Raw genomic sequence first — 27,347 nt, 5'->3', positions numbered from 1 at the left:
GATTTTAGTGTGTCTCTATGTTGATGACATATTATTGACATGGAGTTGTTCAGATGAGATAGTCAAGTTCAAGAAGAGGTTAATGAATGAGTTTGAGATGATCGATCTAGGAAATATGGTATATTTTCTAGAGATGGAGATTATGTACTCTGACAAGGGTATACTTTTGCATCAACTGAAATATAAACATGAGGTTCTAAAGAGATTTGAGCTAATAAGTTGCAAGTCTACAATCACACATGCTGAAATACATCACAAGTTGGATTCTGATGTTGATGGTGACAATATAGATGGTACAACTTTTAAATAGACGGTGGGCTCATTGAGACATCTCTATAACACCAGACATGACACCTGTTATGCAGTTGGAATGGTGAGTAGGTTTATGAACAAACCAAAATGGTTTCATTACCAACATGATGTCTGGATACTGAGGTATATTAAGGGGACTTGAGGTATGAAGTTTTGTTCCCTTCTGGTGCTAAATTTGATTCAGAGTTGATATATTATTCATACTCTGATTGGTGTGGAGACAGAGTTGACAGAAGAAGTACTTCAGAATATTTCTTCAAGTATCTGGGAGGTCCCATTTTTGGTGCTCCAAGAAGCAACCAGTTGTTGCATTATCAACATATGAAGCTGAGTACATTGCAGGTGCTTTGTCTGCATGTCAAGCTATTTGGACTATGAACTTATTGAAGGATCTGAAGATCAAGGTGAGCAAGCTTGTGAGGTTGATGATTGACAATAAATCATCTATAAGTCTTGCCATAAATCCAATGTTGCATGGAAAGAGCAAACACATAGACACGAAGTTCCATTTTCTGGGTAATCAAGTTAAAAATAGAGTGTTTGAAGTTGTTCACCATATCACTCATAAGCAATTTGTAAATGTGCTGATTAAAGCTATCAAGACTAAACATTTTATCCATTTGAGGGATGCAATTGATGTTGTTGATTTTAGTCTTAAATGTGGATTAATGGATAGTGTTGAAGTGTAATCCAAATTCACATTCAAGTTCAATTTGTAACTGAATTCTTATAGTAACCGTTTTTACATCTTAGAGTAAAAGTTAGTTATAAATTCTCTTAGTCTCTTCCATCATCTTCTTCATTCTTGTGCACCACCAAAATCAATTCAAATCAAGTTAAAAGAAAAAAAAATACAGTTTGATTTTTGTTTTTCTATCTCACTTTTAATAAAAAGTTTAAATCTTTAAAAGCAAACAAAATAAAGTAGATAATTTTATTCTTTTAATGAACAGAGTAGACAAAAACAAAAACATTATGTGTCTTTAATTTCTCCAATCTAGTATTGTATACTTTAATATTTATTTATGCAACTCTTTTGAAAGATAATATGGAATGAGCCCCTCACTTTCACTTTAATCATTGGCCATAAAGCTTTCATTATCAAGTAATTGAATTCCTTCCGGAGACAAATTTTTTTCCTTCTGAATTTCAGTCTCTTTGGGTAGAATATTAACTGATCGAGCAAGACGCTTCACTGAATTCAAACGCAAAGATTTTGGCATGCTACCTGAAAATTTTAAGAACATTCAAACTAATTATATATAATAACTAAAAATTCTTGATATTTTTAAGTTTTTTAAAAGACAAAAACTATATTATAAACAAAAAGAATTTACACAAAAATGAGGAGTTAGACCTGACCCTAAATGTGAGTATTATAAAGTTATATTATATACTAAAATACTTCTAAAAAAGTTTATTAAAAATTTCAATTTATTTTAAAATAAATTAATATAAAATAATTATATAACATTGGACGACTATTTGACGAATATGGTATAAGAGTGTTCCAAATAATAAAAGATGTCAAGTAGTTCCACCTTCACTTTCTCTTTACCCAAATTAATGTTACTCTAAATTCAAATATAAGCAAATATTTAGGTATATTTGATGCATCAAAATATGAATAAAATCTAATCAATTCACCATGTTTAATGTTAAGAAAATTTAGGAAAAATGTTATTTAAGTTTAACTATTTTCTCAAATAAAAAAAAAGTGCAGCTTTTCAAATCTATAAATTATCTAAATGACATAAATAATAAAATTGTTTAAAGATTAGATAAAATTTTGAGGATAATTTTTGCCTATTAATAAATTATCTAATCTATGTGGGACTTCCCCACACCCCACACTTGTTTCTCAGCACTCCCAATTTGTATTTTGTTTTTTTGAATACTCCCCCTCAAGTGTGAGTTTATCCACAATGTTCTTTCTCAAGCAAAAACTCTTTCATTCATATACATTTGTACCGTAATTGACACTTTTTTTAAAGTGGACATGCGTCCTACCCACCACCATGTGAGAGACACAACATATATTCATCCAAAATCTTTAGGTAACAGACATGTGCGTTCTCTCACTTATAAAGTGCTCAATCTCCATCTTTCTAATCAGTATGGGACTTTCCTGCACCCCGCACTTGTTTCTTAACACTTTCAACTCACATTTTTTTCTCAACACTCCTTCTCAAGTGTGTGTATATCCATAATGTTCCACCTCAAGCGGAAGCTCTTTCATTCGCATACACTTGTACCGCAGTTGACACTTTTTTCAAGTGGACATGCATCCTATCTACCACCATGTGAGGGACACACTACATATTCATCCAAAATCTTGGGTATGTTATGCTCGAGTGAAAGATCCTACACCCGGATCTAGTGTACCTTAGGTAAGTAGCAAGAGATCATCGCGACTGTCCGGCGTATACTGGAATGGTCAAAATGATGGCTACGGTTAATGTGGCACTTTGAATGTCCTGATGTTCCTCATGTTAGTTGAGGAAATATTTGGCATTCGCGTGGTGTCATAAAAGCATTAACCAGACCTTTAGAACCCTAATTGACTCATCCTGGCCATTAGAAAGTAGTGAGATAACTGGCTTCGGTTCCGACTGGAGTTGGTTGAGACTCGATACTACACTCTTTGAGATTGGACTTTAGGGAAGCTTCGGTCAACCACTTGGTGTTGCACTGAAGTGGACTTAAGGAAAGGTCAATGATTTGAGATCCTTCTAGAACCCGGTTACTATTCTAAGACAGGTTGAACCAACCAAACTTCAGTGGGGAGGGTATTTACCTATGGAACTCACGCAAGCCTTAAAACCTAGGAATGATTGTTGTGTGACTTGCTTGTGCTTGTTATTTATCTAACAACATGACATCATAACAACATAACATCATAACATCATGGCATTGTACTAACTATTTCAAGGATTTAGGGATTTAACTCTGCTAAAAAAAAAAAAACAGAAAAAACAAAAACAAAAGCAAAAACAAAAGAGAAAAGAAAAAAAAAAGCTCTTTTTGTTAGTTTATGCAAAGTTAAATCCCGAAAGTCCTTGAAAACATTTCATACATTGCATTGCATCGCATAACAGGTATTCTAAAGGATCAGTGTTCTCACGATTTTCCTATCAAACAGATTCCAACAGATTCCAACAGATTCCAGCAGATTCAAACAGATTGAACAATGGCTCTCGAACAAACTGTCAAAGATCTCCAGGCCCAGAATGCTCAATTCCAGGAAATGATGCTGAGCTTATCTAAGGGGCAGGAAGAACTGAAAGCTCTTTTGATGGAGAAGAAGAAGGACCAGAAACCTGTGGGTTACATCAACCCGGGGAGAAGGCTTAAGGGACAGGTTACAGGAGTCAAGATTAGAATTCCGAAGGATTCAGAAGAAGAGACCGAGAATGATTCGGAAGATGAGAATCCTAATCTCGTCAATTCTGAGGACGACGATGAAGATTATGAACATGAACAGTACTCTCCGAAGGATGATAAGTACAAGTTGCTGGAAGAACGTATGCTAGCTATGGAGGGGCAGAAAGTGCCCGGTCTGGATTTCGAAAACTTGGGTCTGGTCTCTGATGTGGTCATTCCCCGCAAATTCAAGGTTCCCATTTTCACTAAGTATGATGGTGCCTCTTGTCCTCAGATGCATCTAAGGGCTTATGTGAGAAAGATTCAGCCGCACACTACTGATAAGAAACTGTGGATCCATTTCTTCCAAGAGAGTCTGTCTGGCACACAGTTAGAGTGGTATTATCAGCTTGAGAGCTCTAACATCCGCACATGGACTGATTTAGCAACAGCTTTCTACAAGCACTACCAGTATAATTCTGAGTTAGCGCCTACTCGGCTACAGCTACAAAATATGACTATGGGCTCTAAAGAAAGTTTCAAAGAATATGCTCAAAAGTGGAGAGATTTGGCTGGCAGAGTCAAACCCCCTATGACTGATCGAGAGTTAGTGGACATGTTCATGGGTACACTGACTGACCCATTCTACAACCATCTACTGGGAAGTTCCTCGTCAGGTTTCACTGAACTTATCTTGACAGGTGAACGGGTTGAAAGCGGCATTCGAAGTGGAAAGATACAGGCAGCTACTTCTGCAAGCACCAAAAAGTCCTATCAGGGAAAGAGTGAATCAAATACTGTGTACAGTGAGAGGAAGCATAACAAGAAGAATCGTGACCATACTGTTGGGGCAGTTACAATTGACGCACCGCCATCTCAGAACTTCCAACACAGACGAGACAGGTCGAGAAGACAGTTTACCAAGATCAATATGACTTTAACCCAAGCACTGCAGAGTATGTTAAAGGCCAATTTGATTACCCTCAGAGGCCCTCCTGCAAATCCCAACACTACTTCTCCTCGTTATAATCCCAACGCCAGGTGTGCCTATCACTCCGATAGCCCCGGGCATGATACGAATGATTGCTGGTTGTTGAAGAACAAGATTCAGGATATGATCGACGCTGGAGAAATTGAATTTGATCCTCCGGCGACCCCCAATGTCATCACAGCACCTATGCCTAATCATGACCAGAATGTTAATGTTGTGGACGACAATTCTCACGTTACTGACGTTCCTGATTTAGCATCTCCTCTCCTGATCGTTAAGAAGAATTTATTGCAAGCTGGTTTATTTCCAGGTTGTGCTGAAGATTGCGATCTCTGTGTACTCCGACCCAATGATTGTTTGAAGTTGAAGAACGGCATTCAACGGCTGATGGATGATCGTACAATTCTATTTGAAAGGGTTCCTAAGGTGGACAACTCTATTGAAGAGGTATCTGTGATTGCTAGGTCCAAAGCTCCAGTGAAGATTACCGCTACTAGAGTGCCTGTGAAGATTACCGCTGAGCCCAAAGTGGCTCCCCTGATTATTACCGCACCTGGCCCCGTGCCATATTCCTCCAGCAAAGCTATTCCGTGGAACTATGGAGGCGACGTTTACATCCATGGCATAAAGCAGGTTGGTAGTTCTGCTAATCCTAATGATATTGTGGGGACTAGTAAAGTTACTCGAAGTGGAAGGATCTACTCCCCAGAAATCTCACCTCCCGCTCCCGAAATTCGAGGAAAAAGACCAGTCAATCCTCCTCAGTCAGAGACATCGGTCGAAGTTACTTCTGAAGATGTTGCCAAACAGGAAATGGAAGAGATGCTGAAAATCATCCGTAAGAGCGATTTTGATGTAGTGGAACAATTGGGGCATACTCCGTCTAAAATCTCAATGTTGTCCTTGTTATTATCCTCTGAATCCCATGCCAATGCATTGATGAAATTCTTGAAGACCGCTCATGTGCCTCAAGAAACATCCGTCGATCAATTCGAACATTATGTTGCTAATTTGACTGTTGACAATGGCCTAGGCTTTTCCGATGCTGACCTGACGCCAGCAGGAAAGAATCACAATAAAGCTCTGCATATCTCCATCGAGTGTGAGGGGATCACCCTGGCTCACGTGTTGATCGACAACGGCTCTTCCTTGAATGTGCTCCCGAAAGCTGTACTCGATAAATTTGACTACAAAGGCATTGAACTGAAACCTAGTGATGTTGTGGTGCGTGCTTACGATGGTGCGAAGAGTGTTGTCTATGGTGAAGTGGTTCTCCCTATCAAGATAGGACCTCAAGTCTTCAACACTACCTTTCACGTGATGGACATTCGTCCCGCCTACTCCTGCTTGTTGGGGCGCCCTTGGATCCATGGGGCAGGTGCGGTAGCTTCGTCGCTTCATCAAAAGCTGAAGTATCCAATAGCAGGCATGGTTGTCACTGTATGTGGAGAAGAAGAGTATATTGTCAGTAGTGTGCAAGCCTTCAAATACGTCGAGATGGATGGTGAATTCTTTGAGACTCCTTCTCAGTCATTTGAAGTGGTTCCTCCACCCAGTCCTGTCCTTAAGCCAACTCCCCTTGTGCCCAAGGTTGTTCGTGCTCCCCCTGTCATGATCTCTCTGAAAGATGCTCAAGCCGCGATTGAAAATGGTGATCGTGCTGGTTGGGGTCAACTGATCAATGTACCGTACAAGTCTGATAAAGCTGGCCTGGGGTTTAACTCTGGAAAGATAGTCAAAAATCAGATTAATGCTATGGAAGATGCTGATAGTGATTGCGACTTAGATAGCTGGATTTTCCCAACAATTGGTGACAGACTCAACAATTGGAAGACTGAAGACATTATCCCGATTTCCTTTAGTCAGGAGTAATTGTTATTGTTTATTCTAGAATTGCAAATTTTAATTTTCTTTTACAATCAAACTTCTTAAAGCATTGTGTCTATGCCCGAGGCACAATGGCTAATTTGTTAGGGGTTTGTCATTTTCATAAGCATATTCATATTCAATAGATCAATGGACTTTTTGCATTCAAATATTGCGCTCTTTATCTTTCCTGTCATTTTTCAAACAAGCTATGTTTCTTGCACACACTCACGTAACAATTTGCCGATCCATATCCACTCTGGATCCTGTTGGTAATGACTCTGCTACTGTTCATTATGACTTTGAAAATCCGATCTACCAAGCCGAGGATGGAAGCGAGGAAGATTGTGAAGTCCCTGGAGAACTTGCCCGACTACTGCGAGAAGAAAAGACTATACAGCCGCATGAGGAATCAATTGAAATTGTAAATCTGGGTACTGAAATAAACAAGAAAGAAGTCAGAGGTTTCTTGGGGCACTCGAATTACATTGCCCGATTCATTCCACACTTGACTGCTACCTGCAAACCCATCTTCAAATTACTGAGACAAAATCAAGAGATGGTATGGAATGATGAATGCCAAGAAGCTTATGACAAAATCAGGAAATATCGCCAAGAACCTCCAGTTCCGATGCCACCAGTTGAAGGAAGACCTTTAATTACGTATTTGACCGTGTTAGAAAATTCAATGAGGTGTGTTGGGGCAACATGACGAGTCTGGTCGAAAAGAGCATGCCATATACTGCCTTAGCAAAAGGTACCGACTGTGAAACAAGATACTCACAGCCCGAGAAAGCTTGCTGTGCTTTGGCCTGGGCTGCTCGCCGACTAAGACAGTATATGTTGAATCATACCACCTTATTGACTTCTAAGATGGATTCTATCAAATACCTATTTGAGAAACCTGCTGTCTCCTGAAAGAGTTATCACTGACAATGGTACTAATTTGAACAACAAGATGATTACTGAACTCTGCACGCAGTTCAAAATAAAACACCATAACTCTTCTCCGTACCGGCCAAAGATGAACGGCGCCGTGGGGACTGCTAACAATATCAAGAAGGTCATGCAAGAAATGACAGTAACATACAAAGACTGGCATGAGATGTTACCCTTTACTCTTTACGGTTATCGCACTTCAGTGCGCACTACGACAGGGGCAACTCCGTTCTCTTTAGTCTATGGAATGGAAGCCATCTTACTAGTGGAAGTTCAGATTCCCTCTCTAAGAATCATGAAAGAGGCGGGCTTAGATGAAGATGAATGGATTCAGACTCGACTCGATCAGATAAATCTGATTGATGAGAAGAGACTTGCGGCTGTTTGTCATGGGCAGATATATCAGAAATGCATGACCCAGGCATTTAACAAAAGAGTTAAGAGACAGGTGTACCAACTTGGCGACTTGGTGATCAAGCGTATCATTCTACCACAAGGTGATCCCAGAGGCAAATGGACTCCCACATACGAAGGGCCATTTGTGGTTAAGAAGGTATTCTCTGGTGAAGCCATGATACTCGCTACTATGGATGGTGAAGACTTCCCACATCCCGTGAACGCGGACATAGTTAAAAAATACTACGCATAAAAGAGACCCGCTAGATCGACGTATCTAGGCAAAAGTAAGGGCATCCCGGCGAACCAAAAGGGTTCGGGCAAAAATTAGGGATATATAAAAAAAAATGTACACCCGGCAAGTCGAAAACCTGAAAAGGCGGCTTGGGCAAAAAAGGGTATCCTGGTGGACTGAAAACCTAAAAAGGCGGTCCAGGCAAAAATTAGGGATTAAAGCGTATGACTATGTCCCGTTCTCAGTCAACTTTCATCCAAGTTCGAGGGACTGACCAAGCCAATCACTTCTATCCGACAGCAAGGGATGAGATGCTCGAAGACATAATGACAGTAGTAGGCTTAAAATCAATAGGACTTCTTCCACATAGCTTTCTCTTTGTTTTCGACAATTTCCTCTTACTAGGATTTCTGTCTCCTTGTACACAAATTGCCTGTTTATAGGCCTCCTTTCAAAATCAATACAACCCTCTTTCAAAAAAAAGATGCTTTTGTTTTTACTTTTCTGTTTTGGTTGCGTAAATGTCCATTGATTTAATTTGAATTAATATGTGCATTTGAATATGATAAATGTTTACCAAAATATATGCGTAGAATAGCAATAGCAATTACTACCCGACTTCAGGATCGAGGAGAAGGTCTAACCATGCTTCCAATGAATCCGCTACCAATTCTATTCCCCCAGCAAGTCTGTTATTCCTCAGAAGAAATTAGCAGTATTCCCCGGCACAGCCAGTTACTCCCCAACAGAGGTCGGCGTCACCAGACAGATTGATCATCTCATCCATCCCCAGCCAGGCTCTGTTGAATATTTCCACCATCAGACAGAAATCAAGCATCCCCAGCCGAGAAAGGGTCATCGACACAAATGTCTCAAATCAGTAGATGGGGATTTATTTTCCCCAGTAGAGTCCCCAAGCAGAACTTCTCATACGCATAACTCATTCATTACATCCTTTCACAGCATACGCATGCATACAACATTCACATTTATTTTAGCATAACACGAAACATCTCATGCATCATGACATAGCATGAAGCTAACTTTTTCTTTGCAGGTTAATTATCCTCCTGATATAGTCAAAGTAGAAGGTTCATTCAGACAGACACCTTTATCAATCACATTCAAGATTCAGATACATATTTCAAATACAGTTCATGGGAACATTCATTCTGACAACACTTCGATATCCTCCTAACGATGGCATCTCTAACCCCATCCCAGACATTTATTGCAAGTACAACATATACAGGTTATCAGATACAGCCTAACGTACGGTTCATTCTGATTCAGCCCAACATATGACTTCTTCAGCAACTCCAATGCGGTCTAACGTACGACCCATTTGGACCTTCAAATCCTCGGATACTGCCTAGCGTACGGTACGTTCAGGGGTGTAGTCTAGCGTACGACTACTTTCTTCTTCGGATACAGCCTAACGTACGGCTCATTCTGCAACTCAGATACGATCTAGCGTACGATCCATTCTGAACTCCAACAACCCCAACGCGGTCTAACGTACGACCCGTTTGGATCTTACAACCCTCAGATGCTACCTAACGTACGGTACATTTCTGAAGTGTAGTCTGGCGTACGACTACCGCTTTCATCATCAGATGCGGCCTAACAGACGACTCATTCTGCGACGGTCTAACGTACGACCCGTTCGGATGTCCATCCCCTCAGATGCTACCTAACATACGGTACATTTCTGAAGTGTAGTCTAACGTACGACTACCCCTTTCATCATCAGATCCTACCTAACATACGATACATTTCTGAAGTGTAGTCTAACGTACGACTACCCCTTTCGTCATCAGATTCAGCCTAACGTACGGCTCATTCTGCAACTCAGATACGATCTAGCGTATGGTCCATTCTGATCCTTTATCCCCAACAGCATATGACACACTCCGACTCCCCAGCGAAGTCGGCAGCCTAATGGATGACTCATTATACGGTCTAACGTACGACCCAGTGTGGCACCCATGTCTTCAAATTGGCCTAATATACGGCGCGATCTGAAGCTTTCGTCATCAAACCTCCCGGATGGCATCTTTAAGCCCATCTCCATCAAGACCAACTGTCGATTCTCAAGTGCAAATTTTTGGGGCATTCTAGTGTTCAATAATCTTCCACCTCCAGACCACGAATGGCATACACGCCATCCTAACTCTCTCGGTTCAAGAATATTGAACAGGGGCAGCTGTCATACCCCAAAAATTACCCATCATTTTTCCTAAAAAAAAAAAAAAAAAAACGAAAAAAAAAAAAAAAGAGATTTTTTTTTAATTAATTAATTAATTAATTAATTAAATAATTAAAATAAATAAATAAATAAAATATAACAAATTATTTTGGACTTGGGTCTCCCTCAGTCCAAGCCCATTACCCACGAAATTAGTCTATAAATACTGAAGTTTCAGTAGGGGGAGTTAGACTTGGAGTTTACACTGGGAGATTTACTGGAGAAAGAAGGAAGAGAAGCAAAACACTCTGAGGTTTCCTTGGAACAAAACCTTGAGGAAAAAGAAAGAGAGAGAACAGAGAAGGACGGATAGAAACTTTGGCATAGGAACCCTGCCTACCCGGAGAATTCAGAGTAAAGAAACCCTGAAGGCAGCCCATCTGCACCGAAGCCATCGCCGTCCAATTCCCGCTGCCTAACTTATTCCGATACTACAAGTGGTCAATCCCTTCAACCTTGAATTGGCAAATAGGTTTGCGTATCTCTATTGTTTATATTTTCAATTGGCCATATCTACATATATAATGCATCATGATTAAATGTTGATATATAATTTGCTTTCGTATGGGAATTTAAATATGCCTGAATACCCTGAATGTTTGACCATGTTATTCCTGTGATAAAATGCCATAAAATTCAAAGTTCCTAACATGGGGCTGTTTTCAAATTCAAAATCCGTGGCCTTCGCTAGGCGAGGCAGAGGCGAACGAGACAGTACCTGATTCTTCTAGTCTGTTTTTTTTATGTTTTTATCATAGCCATGCATTATTTATCCTATCTTATTTATTGTTGTGATATTTCTCCGGTGTAATCTTCGATTGCACCCTGATTTGGTGTTCTGACATGTTTCTTTTTTTGAGTTTCGTAAAGGTTCACATATCCCAGGAAAAGGTTATTGGCTAGGTATTCCACTTTATTTGTGGGATACCCTTGTGGAGTTTCACCCTAAATTAATTTTTAATGTATTAATTTCTAATGTATTAATTTTTTTAATATATTATTTTTAATAATTTTAATGTGGAGTTTCATCCTAATTATATAATTAATTGTAAAACTTTGCCTTTGAATAAGTGATCTTGGACCTCTCTTTGTTGCCTTACGATTACGATATTACGGTCATGTCCCGCGAACGTGGGGATACCCTTAGCAAAGACCCTTCGGTTAAATCATCATAAAATAAATTATAGTCCCTCGGATGTTGCCTTCGAATATACAACTTTGTCCCTCGATGACCCTCCGATGTTGCCTACGGTTAAAAGATGATAGTCCCTTCGAATGCTAAGGTATCCTCGTAACTGTTGCCTTCAATGACCAATCGATGACCCTACGATGACCCTTTTACATCCAAAGGATAAAACTACTTATTTCTCAATAATAAGGACAGTTTTACCCTCATAAGGATAGGAAATACTCATAAAGACCTTGGGTCGGTATAACTCTTAATTGCTGGCTCACAACCTAAAACATTTTTTCACACCTCACACCTTTCAAAATACCTTCAGAAAATCACCACTTGGTATACATTCATACTAGAATCATTACCGAGTTATATTTTTCTAAACAATTTTCAAAACTAAACGAGATAACCACTTTGTATACATTCATACAAGAATCATTACAAAGTTAAATTCTCTTTTCAAAACAATTTTCCAAACAATTCACAAACACTTTTTTAGACAAAAATAATATAAGTGATCGAGCAATTAAGAGCCCATGGATAACCATGGATACAAAGGGTGCTAACACCTTCCCTTTGTATAATGTACCTCCCGAACCCAAAATCTAAATTAAGGTCTTTCCTGTTCTTTTCCACCTTTCCTTATTGGATAAAAGAAAAGTCGGTGGCGACTCTTGCTAACCGCGACATTGCGATAAAAAACACAAAAAGTCCAGTTCACCGTATGACAAAGTCATTCAATGTGCCATGTTGGTAGACTCTGAACTAGTTAGTACTAAAGAAGCTCTAAAAAAGAAAGTGTGGTTGAAGGCCATGAAAGAAGAACTTACGGCTATAGAAAGAAACAAAACTTGAGAGTTGAATGAGCTTCCAAAGAACAAGAAATCCATCAACGTGAGATGGGATTACAGGTTGAAATTGAAGCCAGATGGATCAATTGGCAAACACAAAGCAAGGTTAGTAGCTAGAGGATTTCTACAAAAACCTAGATTAGATTACTTTGAGGTTTTTGCGCCTGTAGCTAGGCATGAAACAATCAGATTGATGGTTGCTATAACTTTTAATATAAATTGGCCTCTGATGCATTTAGATGTGAAATTTGTATTTTTGAATTGTCCCTTACAAGAGGAAGTTCATGTGTCACAACCTCCTGGATTTGTGAAAAAGAATCAGGCAGAGATGGTGTACAAGTTTCATAAAGCCTTATATGGATTGAAACAAGCTCCTAGAGCTTGGAATCTGAAAAATTGATTCATTTTTCAAGCTTCAAGGATTTATAAAATGTGAGATGGAGTATGATGTTTATGTTCATCATACATATGATAGCAACATGATTTTGGTGTGTCTCTATGTTGATGACATATTATTGACATGGAGTTGTTCAGATGAGATAGTCAAGTTCAAGAAGACGTTAATGAATGAGTTTGAGATTGAGATGGAGATTATGTACTCTGACAAGGGTATACTTTTGCATCAAATGAAATATAAACATGAGGTTCTAAAGAGATTTGAGCTAATAAGTTGCAAGTCTACAATCACACATGCTGAAATACATCACAAATTGGATTCTGATGTTGATGGTGACAATATAGATGGTACAACTTTTAAATAGACGGTGGGCTTATTGAGACATCTCTATAACACCAGACATGACATCTGTTATGCAGTTGGAATGGTGAGTAGGTTTATGAACAAACCAAAGTGGTCTCATTACCAACATGATGTTTGGATACTGAGGTATATTAAGGGGACTTGAGGTATGAAGTTTTGTTCCCTTCTGGTGCTAAATTTGATTTAGAGTTGATATATTATTAATACTCTGATTGGTGTGGATACAGAGTTGACAGAAGAAGTACTTCAGAATATTTCTTCAAGTATCCGAGAGGTCCCATTTTTGGTGCTCCAAGAAGCAACCAGTTGTTGCATTATCAACATATGAAGCTGAGTACATTGCAGGTGCTTTGTCTACATGTCAAGCTATTTGGACTATGAACTTATTGAAGGATCTGAAGATCAAGGTGAGCAAGCTTGTGAGGTTGATGATTGACAATAAATCATCTATAAGTCTTGCCATAAATCCAATGTTGCATGGAAAGAGCAAACACATAGACACGAAGTTCCATTTTCTGGGTAATCAAGTTAAAAATAGAGTGTTTGAAGTTGTTCACCATATCACTCATAAGCAATTTGTAAATGTGCTGATTAAAGCTATCAAGACTAAACATTTTATCCATTTGAGGGATGCAATTGATGTTGTTGATTTTAGTCTTAAATGTGGATTAATGGATAGTGTTGAAGTGTAATCCAAATTCACATTCAAGTTCAATTTGTAACTGAATTCTTATAGTAACCGTTTTTACATCTTAGAGTAAAAGTTAGTTATAAATTCTCTTAGTCTCTTCCATCATCTTCTTCATTCTTGTGCACCACCAAAATCAATTCAAATCAAGTTAAAAGAAAAAAAAATACAGTTTGATTTTTGTTTTTCTATCTCACTTTTAATAAAAAGTTTAAATCTTTAAAAGCAAACAAAATAAAGTAGATAATTTTATTCTTTTAATGAACAGAGTAGACAAAAACAAAAACATTATGTGTCTTTAATTTCTCCAATCTAGTATTGTATACTTTAATATTTATTTATGCAACTCTTTTGAAAGATAATATGGAATGAGCCCCTCACTTTCACTTTAATCATTGGCCATAAAGCTTTCATTATCAAGTAATTGAATTCCTTCCGGAGACAAATTTTTTTCCTTCTGAATTTCAGTCTCTTTGGGTAGAATATTAACTGATCGAGCAAGACGCTTCACTGAATTCAAACGCAAAGATTTTGGCATGCTACCTGAAAATTTTAAGAACATTCAAACTAATTATATATAATAACTAAAAATTCTTGATATTTTTAAGTTTTTTAAAAGACAAAAACTATATTATAAACAAAAAGAATTTACACAAAAATGAGGAGTTAGACCTGACCCTAAATGTGAGTATTATAAAGTTATATTATATACTAAAATACTTCTAAAAAAGTTTATTAAAAATTTCAATTTATTTTAAAATAAATTAATATAAAATAATTATATAACATTGGACGACTATTTGACGAATATGGTATAAGAGTGTTCCAAATAATAAAAGATGTCAAGTAGTTCCACCTTCACTTTCTCTTTACCCAAATTAATGTTACTCTAAATTCAAATATAAGCAAATATTTAGGTATATTTGATGCATCAAAATATGAATAAAATCTAATCAATTCACCATGTTTAATGTTAAGAAAATTTAGGAAAAATGTTATTTAAGTTTAACTATTTTCTCAAATAAAAAAAAAGTGCAGCTTTTCAAATCTATAAATTATCTAAATGACATAAATAATAAAATTGTTTAAAGATTAGATAAAATTTTGAGGATAATTTTTGCCTATTAATAAATTATCTAATCTATATGGGACTTTCCCACACCCCACACTTGTTTCTCAGCACTCCCAATTTGTATTTGTTTTTTTGAATACTCCCCCTCAAGTGTGAGTTTATCCACAATGTTCTTTCTCAAGCAAAAACTCTTTCATTCATATATATTTGTACCGTAATTGACACTTTTTTTAAAGTGGACATGCGTCCTACCCACCACCATGTGAGAGACACAACATATATTCATCCAAAATCTTTAGGTAACAGACATGTGCGTTCTCTCACTTATAAAGTGCTCAATCTCCATCTTTCTAATCAGTATGGGACTTTCCTGCACCCCGCACTTGTTTCTTAACACTTTCAACTCACATTTTTTTCTCAACACTCCTTCTCAAGTGTGAGTATATCCATAATGTTCCACCTCAAGCAGAAGCTCTTTCATTCGCATACACTTGTACCGCAGTTGACACTTTTTTCAAGTGGACATGCATCCTATCTACCACCATGTGAGGGACACACTACATATTCATCCAAAATCTTAAGGTGATATGTGTGTGTGTGTGTGTGTGTATGTGCGTGTGCGTGAATATGTGTGTGTGTTCTCTCACGTATAAAGTGTAAAATCTCCATCTTTCTAATCAATGTGGGACTTCCCCACACCCTACCCCTGTTTCTTAACACTTTAAACTCACACTTGTTTTCCTTAATACTCCCCCTCAAGTGTGATTCTATCCACAATACTACCCCTCCAGTGGAATCTCATTCGTTCACATACACTTGTATCGTCGTTGACACCTTATTCAATTGGACATGTGTCCTACCGATCACCATGTGAGAGACAAACAACATATTAATCCAAAATCTTAAGGTGATAAATATGTATATTCTCTCACTTATAAAATGTTCAGTCTCCACGTTTCTAATCAATGTGAGACTTCCCCACACCCTACTTCTGTTTCTTAACACTTTAAACTCACACTTGTTTTCTCAATACTCCCCCTCAAGTGTGATTCTATCCACAATACTACCCCTCAAGCGACATCTCATTCGTTCACATACACTTGTACCGCCGTTGACACTTTATTCAATTGAACATGTGTCCTACCCATCACCATGTGAGAGAAAAATGACATATTAATCCCAAACTTTAAGGTGATATATATGTATATTCTCTCACTTATAAAGTGTTCAGTCTCCACGTTTCTAGTCAATATGAGACTTTCCCTCATCCCATACTTTTTTCTCAACACTTCCAACTTGCACTTGTTTTCCTCAACAAAATTCCTCAAATGTGAGTCTTATCGACAAGGCTCCGCCTCAAGCGGGAGCTCTTTCATTCACATACACTTGTACCGCCGTTGACACTTTTTTCAAGTGGACATGCATCCTATCCACCACCATGTGAGGGACATACCACATATTCATCCAAAATCTTAAGATGATAGGTGTGTGTGTTCTCTCACTTATAAAGTATTCAATCTCCATCTTTTTAATCAATGTGGGACTTCCCCAGACCCCAAACTCGTTTCTCAACACTTTCAACTCACACTTGTTTTCTCAACACTCCCCTTCAAGTGTGAGTCTATCCACAATGTTTCCCATCAAGCGAAAGCTCTTTCATTCACACATATTTGTGCCGCCGTTGACACTTTTTTTAAGTGGACATGCCTCATACCCACCACCATGTGAGAGACAAACCACATATCTTAAGGTGATAGGTGTGTGGATTCTCTCACTAATAAAGTGCAATAAAGTGCTCAATCTCTACATTTCTAATCATTGTGATACTTTCCCATACCACAAACTTGTTTCTCAACACTTTTAACTCGCACTTATTTTTCTCAAAACTCCTCCTCAAGTGTGAGTCTATTCACAATGATCCCCCCTCAAACGAGAGCTCTTTCATTCACATACACTTGTACCACCGTTGACAGTTTTTTCAAGTGTATGTGTCTCCTACCCACTACCATATGAGGAAGACTTTCGATACAAAGAAGTTGATCCCTCACTTGAACTAGATTCTGATACCACTTTTAGGTCATCAATTCTCTATAAGTCAACGTGAGGGAACATTTTTACATTGATGTCTTTCTTTAATGAGCAACACGTATTGTGACAGACACACCATATATTCACTCAAAATTTCAAGATGATAGATGTGCAATTCTCCCACTTATAAAATACTCGATCTCCACATTTTTAATCAATGTGAGACTTCCATACATTTGTTTCTTAACACTTACAACTCACCCTTGTTTTTCTCAACATATCCCATATCATAGTATTCTCCATAGAGTATCCAATCTTTGATAAATAATAATTTGAATATCTTTGTGACAAAAACTGTGGTTAGCATATAAACAAAATACATCATAAAAAAACAAAAACAATATGTAGATGTGATTTACCTTTTAACGTTATTATGATCAAAATAGTCTTTTAATAAAACAAGTTCCCACTTGTCTTACAAATTTAATACAACTAACAACTTTTGTTTATAATTTAGTATAAAGAGATAACTCACTCAAATCACCATTTGATACTTCATTTGTTTTCAACTCAACTGCAACCTGGTTAGTTCCAGCAGAATCATCAGCCACTAAACCTGTAACATTTCTTGCAAGATGTCTAATTTGTTTCAGACGCAACCTTGGAGAATTATCTAGCTTATAAACTAGACTTTCCATGTTAACAGATGAACCTAATATTTGCATTACAACATTAAAACAAAAAATAAACCAACATGTAAAATTTAGTATAATGATTCTATAAAAAAAAAACAAAAACAATATAGCAATATCTCACCATGAGAAACTTTTGTTCCCAAATTCAGTGTTTCTTGTCCATAATGAGGGATACCAATACCATGACTAAGGACTCTATAGTCCAGTGAAGTCGAAGAATTAGCACCTTGAAATTCATCACTAGTACTAGCTTCACCAGCACTTGAATCTAGAGCAAGAGGGTTAGGAAGAAGAGGAATGAAAGGAGCATTAACATTACTAGCATTCGCATTCGCATTCGCCGCTCTTTGTCTCCGAAGTTGATAGTTTCTTCTCCGCCGTGCAAGGTGTCTTTCCCGTTGTTCTTGCGTCATCGCTTGCCTCCTCTGTCGATCTCGTATCCGCCTTCTCTCCCTCTCTTGCTCTCTCTGAATTCTCCTCAGTTCGGCTCTCTCCGGAATCTCTTCCATCCTCACTCACCCTTGTTACCTCTTTTCTATTTGCACCACCACCTTTCTTCACATTTTAAATAAAAAAAGAATTACATACGAAATCGCTTGAAAAAACAAAGCGTTGTTATAAGTCTAAAAACAAAACCGAATTCATGGAAAAATGAAAATCACAGTAAATCACAATTAATCCGGATCTATACATAACAAAAACCAGATGTGAAATAACAATGGAACATTCAAATTATAACAATTTGTTATAAGAAAATGTACCTTTCACTGCAAATTGGAGAAGTGGAGATGAATTTGCTATAAACAAACCGAATGAATTTGTACTTGTATGCAAAAAAGAGCATGAAAATGAAATGAAACATGGAATGTAGATGATGAGAGTTTTTTCTGTTTATTTAATTAATTAAATTTAATTTTTTACTTTAGATCTGCATGACCAGATTCATGAACTTCCCTTCATTCTTCATCCCAAAATAACCGTTTACCGTTCTAAGAACTGTTTACCAAATCAGTGAATGAATCTTACGTTTTGGTCGCTTCTAAATACATCGTATTGTAGTAAATGTCATTATTATTTTGTTCAACAAAATTTATATTCAGTTTTTCATTACAAGGTATTATAATAAATCTGATTATTATTTTTCCTAAAATATTTAGTGGCAAAATTCAAATTAATTATTTTCATTTTTCATTATAAATAATACATCATACTCTCTCCATCTCACAATAGATGTCATTCTTTTTAATTATTTATCTATTTAAAATATCAATCTAATATTTATTTATTTTTTTTCTATTAACTTACTCTATTTCAAATCATGTCATTATTCCATTACTTATTATTAATAAGATAAATGAGACTCGTTTTATCATTGAAATCAATACAATTAATCATTATTTTAAAAAGTATAAAAATTTAAAAAATAATATTTATTATGAGACGGAATGAGTAACATTCTTTGTATTTTTAGATAACAATTTTTGTAACATGTTTTTTTAATTTGAGGGTACATGTGTAAAATCAACAAAATTAACTTAAGTTAATATAATTAGGTTTAAATCTATAGAAAAATGAATTATTATTTAGTAAAAACTATTTAATATTATTTAAAAATTATAATGAGAAAATAGTACTATTAATTACTCCATTTGTCTCAAAATAATTGTCACATCTTATAAAATTATTTATTCCAAAATAAGTGTCGCATTTTAGTTTACAATGCAATTAGAACGTTTATCTTCCAATTATACCCTCTAATTAATGCTCTCAATTGATTATTTTCTCACTCTGCATTTATGATAATTCGAATACACCAATAGTGTTAAGCATGATGAGCATTGCGTTTGATGAGCTTTCTTAGTGTGCAAGTTACAGCTAATATCATTAGTAAGTTAAGCAGTTTTAGTTAGTTGTAAGAGTTAGTTAGGATGTAACTAACTCTAGCTCACTATATATACTCAATACCTTGTAATGATATAGTTCAGTTGTTAGAATACACAAGTTTTTTCTTCTTCTTCTTCTTCTTCTTCTTCTTCTTCTTGTGATGCAAGCTTTATTGTTCTATTTCAATGGTGCATGATTAGTAGTTTCACATGGTATCATCGACCCGTGGCTAGGTTTTCACTACATTCATCGCTGCATTCTTCTCTTTTTTCTTCGCAACTCAGTTTTTCTTCTTGTTCTGCACTTCATCTTTTCCTTTTTTTCGTTTTCAACCATGTCTATCGATGGTTCTTCAAGTTCTTCTTCTAGCCTTGCTAACGTCACATCCTCTACTACAAATAAAGGTTATCAAAATGACACACTCAGTCCCTACTACATGCATCCTAATGAGAATCCTGCACTTGTTCTTGTCACCCTTGTTTTGAACGTTAGTAACTACCATTATTGGTCAAGATCCATGACAATAACGTTAAAATCCAAGAACAAACTACATTTCATCAATGGTGCATCACTGCGACCACCAGATGAAGATCGTGACTCCATTGCATGGGATTGGTACAACACTATAATCATGTAATGGTTGAATAACTCAGTCGAATTTGAGATCTCACAAAGTGTTTTATGGATGGAAACAGCTTCAGGCATGTGGAAGGAATTGAAAGATCATTTTTATCATGGAGAAGTATTTAGAATTTCAGAATTTCAGGAAGAAATTTGCACCCTTAGGCAAGGTGATTGTTCCATTTCTTCTTATTATACAAAATTGAAAATGTTATGGAAAGAATTGGACAACTTTTGTCCAATTCCTACATGTGAATGTGATATTTCATGCTCAACCATTATTAAGATTCACAACTATCGAGATTCTGAGAAAGTAATCAGATTTCTCAAAGGTTTAAATGATAGTTACTCTGCAGTTCGATCCCAAATCATGTTGATGGATCTGTGAAGTCAAGCTTCTCTATGATGAATGTATTTTGATGAAGACAAAGCTCCAAGTAACAAGAAGGCAAAGATGTTACTCAATGATAAAGCATCTTGATTCAAGAAGTTAAGCTTTCATTTCAAGAAGGTATAATGAGAATATTTACCTTCACTAAAATCTTAGATACTCAAGTATTCATACATTCATTGCATAACCTTTCCTAGTGCATGGAAAATGACTTAGGCTCAAATTTTTCACTTTCAAACTAGGTAAATCGATTTACCTATTAGGGAAATCGATTTACCACTGAAGCCTACACATTTTTCAAATGCAAAGAATAATTTTTTCAACTAGGTAAATCGATTTACCACAAAGGCAAATCGATTTACCACTGGAGCATTACATTTCCAGAAGCAAAATTTTAAATTTTTGAACTAGGTAAATTGATTTACCACTTAGGGAAATCGATTTACCACTATAAGTTTTTGAAATATTTTAAACGTTGCAACAGGGAAATCAATTTACTCACTATGTAAATCGATTTACCACTGTGCATTTTTGAAAAGTCAGTAGTTTTTCAAACACCTCTTCTTGCACCACTTCATGGAATCATTTCATTTCATCTTGGCAATTGTTCATGATTCTTTCAGAACATTACCATGTTTCATCAGAGGTGTTATGCACATATAAATACATGATCTTTCAAATTCAAACTTCACCTCTTCCAATCAAACTCTTAGAATTTTCAGAATTCACATTTCTTGTTATCAACTTTCATTCAAGATATTTTATGCATATTGTCATATCATTCAAACCATAAAATACTTGAGCAATCTAACATCTTTGTGTTTGTGAATTATTGTCATTGGAAGAGAAGATCAAGTAAATTGATATATCACTTAGTGTGATCATTATACTATAAACTTTACATTTAAAAACCATTATTGTAATCCATATCTTATTTTTTAGAGTTGTTGAAAATAAGATTGTTTGTTTTGTAAACACCTTGCTGTCAAGGATTGTTGGAAGCAAGAGAGTTGAGTTTGAGAGGATTGTTCTCATATCAATTTGGTGAATCATAGGAGGTTGTGCTTGGTGATTGTGTATGTCTTGTACAAGTCATAACAGATAGTAAAATCTCTTTCGTGTTGAAAGGGGACTAGAGTACTCTCGATCTATGAAGGGAACCATGATATGTCTCTGTGTTCTTTATCTTTTCAGCATTTACCGCATTCATTACTTAGTAATCTCCAAGGAAAGATTATTAAAACAAGACAAAACCGGAAAAAGTTTTATAGTACCTAATTCATTGTTAGTGTAAGCCCTAGAGGCCAATACTTTTGGTACTTGTATCGAATTATTTATTAATAATAAAAGGCTTTTTCTTTATTATGTTTGTTTAATAAAGTCCCTAGAATAGCTAGTCTGTTTAATGTATCAAGTGTGACTTAATCGTGAGATCACATTAAACATAAGGACATTATTCTTAAAGTATCCGTAGTCGAGATTTATTATGAAGTGGGATAACATTAAAGCATTAAGACTATTATGTATATAGACTGATGATCGCATCTCATGGATCATGGATAATGAGTTATCAAGTCTTAAACATAGGTATGAATATTAAGAGTAATATTTATACTGGATTGACCCTCTATGAGAATACTATATAGAATGTTATGCAAAGGGTCATAAGTTATTCTCATGGTGATAGTGGTGTATACCACCCTTCGACCTGAAACCACTATGGACCCTAGATGTAGAGTCGAGTGCCTTATTGCTGATCAAACATTGTCCGTAACTGGATGACCATAAAGACAGTTGATGGCTACTCCACGAAGCATGCTAAGGGACATGAGTGACCTAGATGGAATTTGCCCATCCTGCGTAACAGGATAAATGTCTATGGGCCCAATATTAAACTGGACAAGGATGACACGGTCTATGCCTTGTGTTCAATATAGACATAAGGGCAAAAGGGTAATTGTACACATAAGTATTATCACAAAAGGATTTGTCAGATCACATGACATTTTCGTGTCTTGGGTAGCAGTGATGTGTTGCTAGATACCGCTCACTGTTTTTCATGTTAAATATGTGATTTAATATAATTGCCAATGCCGCGAAAACCTACAGGGTCACACACAAAAGGACGGATTGATGAGAGATAGAGTAACTAAGGAACATCGTAAGGTACTGTGCACTTAAGTGAATTGTAGAATATCGTAAGGTACGGTGTACTTAAGTAGAATACGAAATATGGTAAGGTACCACGCGCTTAAGTGATTTTGGCATATTATAAGATATGGGCCACATACACTTAAGTGGGCTTTTTAGCTTGCAGCCCACACAAGTGGTTCTATAAATAGAATCCTTATGCATAAGCATTTTGTGCAGTTACAATTTCGTTTCTCTTTCTCTCACTCAAAGCCTTCATTCGTAGCAGCTAGCACTAAGATTGAAGGAATCCGTTCGTGTGGACTGAGTAGAGGCGTTGCCATCATTCAACGTTCATGGTCGCTCTGTAGATCTGCATCAAAGGTTTCAATCGTCATAAGAGGTAACGATTCTATCACTGATCATGCCCATTCGTAAGGATCATTAAAGGAGAAAATTTTAAATTCCACTGCGTTTTGGATCGTTATTCTCCTTCAGTGGTATCAGAGCCACTTACGAAACCATGCATCTGATAGCTGTTTGTTTTCTGTATTAATATGATTAAAAGACAGAATGAATCAAAGAATAAATGAGTAATTAAATTTGGCATCATGTGTGTATGATTTGGATGATTGATGTTGACTATGCTTCGGAATCCGACATTAGTATGGTGAAGCAGCGATACATCGATCGTTCATAGGTTACGCAATTGAGATCGATCAAGTTATATATATGATATAACTAATCCTAATGCAAAATACGGTATATATGATATACTGTTACTGTTTCGTTCATTCAAACACCTAATGGTTGTTTTCCTTTGAGCGATCAATGGTCGTTTGCTTCTTGATTCGATAATTAGTATGGTGAAGCAATGACCTGTTGATCAATCATACTGAATCAACAATCGAGGTGTGTTTGACGGTCTGAAATTGGTGCGTTAGGGTTAGTGACGACACAAGGGTTATGCTGTCAAAGAGTTATGAATTGAGGGCTTGTTGGATCACGTCTGTTGACTGTTTCAAAGCGCTGATTTTGGCCGCGTGACGTTTGTCATGGGCCTGTAACGGTCGTAACAAGCTGGACGTGACATGCTTTGTGACGGTCGTCACATTCACAAAGTCTGTATTCTCTGTTTTTCTATTTTGTGACCGGGCAGAATTCTGGATCTGTGAATGTGACGACCGTCACAAAGCATGTGACGACCGTCACGTCCAGCTTGTTACGATCGTCACAGTTCCATGACGATCGTCACGCGGCCAAAAAACCAACGCTTTGAAACAGTCAACAGACGTGTTCCAATAAGCCCTCAATTCACAACTCCTTGACTGCACAACCCTTGTGCCGTCACTAGCCCTAATGCACCAATTTCAGACCGTCAAACACACCTCGATTGTTGATTCAGTATGATTGATCAATAGGTCATTGCTTCACCATACTAATGTCGGATTCCAAAGCAAATGACCATTGACCGCTCAAAGGAAAACAACCATTTACTGTTTGAATGAATGAAACAGAAACAGTATTACATATATACCATACTTTGCATTAGGATTACTTATATCATATATAAGTTGATCGGTTTCAATTACGTAACCTATGGACGATCGATGTATCCCTGCTTCACCATACTAATGTCGGTTCCGAAGCATAGTCAACATCAATCATCCAACCCGTACACTCATGATGCCAAATTTAATTACTCGTTTAATTAATTGATTCATTATGTCTTTTAATCATATTAATACAGAAAATAAACATCTATCTGATGCATGGTTTCGTAAGTGGCTCTGATACCACTGAAGGAGATTGGCGATCCAAAACGCAACGGAAATTAAAATTTTCTCCTTTAGTGATCCTTACGAATGGGCATGATCAGTGATAGAATAGTTACCTCTTGTGACGATTGAAACCTTTGATGCAGATCTACGGAGCGATCACGAACGTTGAACGACGACAACACCTCTACTCAGTCCACACGAACGAATTCCTTCAATCTCAGTGCTAGCTGTTATGAATGAAGGCTTTGAGTGAGAGAGAGAGAGAGAGAGAGAGAGAGAGAGAGAGAGAGAGAGAGAGAGAGAGAGAGAGAAAGAAAGAAAATGAAAATGCAACCGCAATGAATGCTTCTGCACAAGGGTTCTATTTATAGAACCACTTGTGTGGGCTTCAAGCTAAAAAGCCCACTTAAGTGTATTTGGCCCATATCTTATAATATGCCCAAAATCACTTAAGCGCATGGTACCTTACCATATTTCGTATTTTACTTAAGTACACCGTACCTTACGATGTTCTACAATTCACTTAAGTGCACCATACCTTACAGTGTTCCTTAGTTACTCTATCGCTTATCAATTCGTCCTTTGTATGTGACCCTGTAGGTTTTCGCGACATTGGCAATTATATTAAATCATGTATTTAACATAATAAACAGTTAGCGGTATCTAGCAACACATCACTGCTACCCAAGACACGAAAATGTCATGTGATCTGACAAATCCTTCTGTGATAATACTTATATGTATAATTACCCTTTTGCCCTCATGTCTATATTGAACACAAGGTATAGACCTTGTCATCCTTGTCCAGCTCAATATTGGGCCCATAGACATTTATCATAGTGGGTCAAACCAGTATAAATATTGCTCTTAACATTCATACCTATGTTTAAGACTTGATAACTCCTTATCCATGATCCATGAGATGTGATCATCAGTCTATATACATAATAGTCTTAATGCTTTAATGTTATCCCACTTTACAATAAAGCTCGACTATGGATACTTTAAGAATAGTGTCCTTATGTTTAATGTGATCTCATGATCAAGTCACACTTGATACATTAAACGGACTAGCTATTCTAGGGACTTTATTAAATAAACATAATAAAGAAAAAGCCTTTTATTATTAATAAATAATTCGATACAAGTACCAAAAGTATTGGCCTCTAGGGATTACACCAACAGAAACCTTTTCACCAGTTGCAATGCTTAAATCTGTTCGGATTTTACTTGCTATCGCTGCATATCATGATTATGAAATATGGCAGATGGAGGTCAAAATTTCTTTCCTTAATGGGAATCTTTTGAGGATGTGTACATGACACAACCTGAAGGATTTGACATACCTGAAGAAGCCCAAAAGATATGTAAGTTACAAAGATCAATCTATGGATTGAAGCAAGCTTCCAGAAGCTAGAATCTTCGTTTTGATGAAACAGTTAAACAATATGGATTCATCAAGAACGAAGATGAGCCTTGTGTTTACAAGAAGGTTAGTGGGAGCATGATCGTTTTCCTGGTATTATATGTAGATGACATATTACTCATTGGAACGATGTCCCTACCCTACAACAAGTAAAGTCTTGGTTGGGGAAATGATTTTCTATGAAGGACCTAGGTGAAGCAGCCTATATATTAGGAATCAGAATCTATAGAGATAGATCACAAAAACTGCTTGGCCTAAGTCAGAGTACATACATAGACAAAGTGCTGAGATGCTTTAATATGCATGATTCCAAGAAAGGATTCATACCTATACAACATGGCCTGTGTCTATCAAAAACACAATCCCCTTTAACTAAGGAAGAAAGGGATCGCATGAATAAGATTCCATATGCATCTGCAATAGGATCTATCATGTATGCCATGTTATGTACTCGACCAGATGTCTCGTATGCTTTGAGTGCAACGAGTAGGTACCAATCTGATCCTGGTGATGCTCATTAGGTAGCTGTCAAGAATATTCTTAAGTAGTTAAGAAGGACTAAGGACTCATTCTTGATATATGGAGGTCAGCAAGAGCTGACTGTAATTGGATATACCGATGCTAGCTTCCAGACAGATAAGGATGACTTTAGATCGCAATCTGGTTATGTGTTTTGCTTAAACGGTGGCGCTGTGAGCTGGAAAAGTTCAAAGCAAGATACAGTTACTGATTCTATAACCGATGCCGAGTATATTGTTGCCTCAAGTGCAGCAAAGGAAGCTGTTTGGATCAAAAAGTTCATTAGTGAACTTGGCATAGTTCCTAGCATTGTGGATCCCATTGGTCTCTATTGTGATAACAATGGTGCTATCGCACAAGCTAAGGAGCATAGATATCACCAACGATCCAAACACATACTTAGGCGTTATCACCTCATTCGAGAGATAATAGATAGAGGAGATGTGAAAATATGCAGAGTACCTACACTTGACAAAGCCTCTTGTGCAGCAGAAGCATGATGGCCATACTAGATCTATGGGCATTAGGGGTATGCCTTTTTGGCTCTAGTGCTAGTGGGAGATTGTTGGTATAAGCCCTAGAGGCCAATACTTTTGGTACTTGTATCGAAATATTTATTAATAATAAAAGGTTTTTTCTTTATTATGTTTGTTTAATAAAGTCCCTAGAATAGCTAGTCCATTTAATGTATCAAGTGTGACTTAATCGTGAGATCACATTAAACATAAGGACAATATTCTTAAAGTATCCGTAGTCGAGCTTTATTGTGAAGTGGGATAACATTAAAGCATTAAGACTATTATGTATATAGACTGATGATCACATCTCATGGATCATGGATAAGGAGTTATCAAGTCTTAAACATAGGTATGAATATTAGGAGTAATATTTATACCGGATTGACCCGCTATGAGAATACTATATAGAATGTTATGCAAAGTGTCATAAGTTATTCTCATGGTGATAATGGTGTA

At 36.8% G+C, this 27,347-nt stretch overlaps 1 protein-coding gene across 3 annotated transcripts; it reads right to left on the bottom strand.

The window, feature by feature from the left end:
* Window positions 1-1,232: 1,232 nt before the first annotated feature.
* On the bottom strand, window positions 1,233-18,655 carry LOC127076710 (uncharacterized). Of its 3 annotated transcripts, none has more exons than XM_051018468.1 (4): window positions 18,383-18,655; window positions 17,743-18,176; window positions 17,462-17,638; window positions 1,233-1,540 (listed from the first exon to the last, which is right to left on the bottom strand). In XM_051018468.1, the coding sequence occupies exons 2-4, from the start codon at window positions 18,128-18,130 to the stop codon at window positions 1,386-1,388; spliced, it is 720 nt and encodes a 239-aa protein (XP_050874425.1). In that variant the 5' UTR covers window positions 18,131-18,176; window positions 18,383-18,655; the 3' UTR covers window positions 1,233-1,385. The 3 variants fall into 3 exon arrangements, with proteins under 3 accessions (XP_050874425.1, XP_050874415.1, XP_050874433.1); XM_051018458.1 differs by lacking the exon at window positions 1,233-1,540 and adding an exon at window positions 14,062-14,369; XM_051018476.1 differs by lacking the exon at window positions 1,233-1,540 and adding an exon at window positions 14,062-14,369 and having other exon boundaries at window positions 17,743-18,172.
* Window positions 18,656-27,347: the final 8,692 nt, after the last annotated feature.

The sequence above is a fragment of the Lathyrus oleraceus genome, chromosome 1 (genome assembly GCF_024323335.1).
Source record: "Lathyrus oleraceus cultivar Zhongwan6 chromosome 1, CAAS_Psat_ZW6_1.0, whole genome shotgun sequence".
In the NCBI taxonomy this organism is placed as follows: Eukaryota; Viridiplantae; Streptophyta; class Magnoliopsida; order Fabales; family Fabaceae; genus Lathyrus; species Lathyrus oleraceus.
The sequence above is the reverse complement of the archived record's forward strand: the minus strand, read 5'-3'. Positions and strand labels throughout refer to the sequence as shown.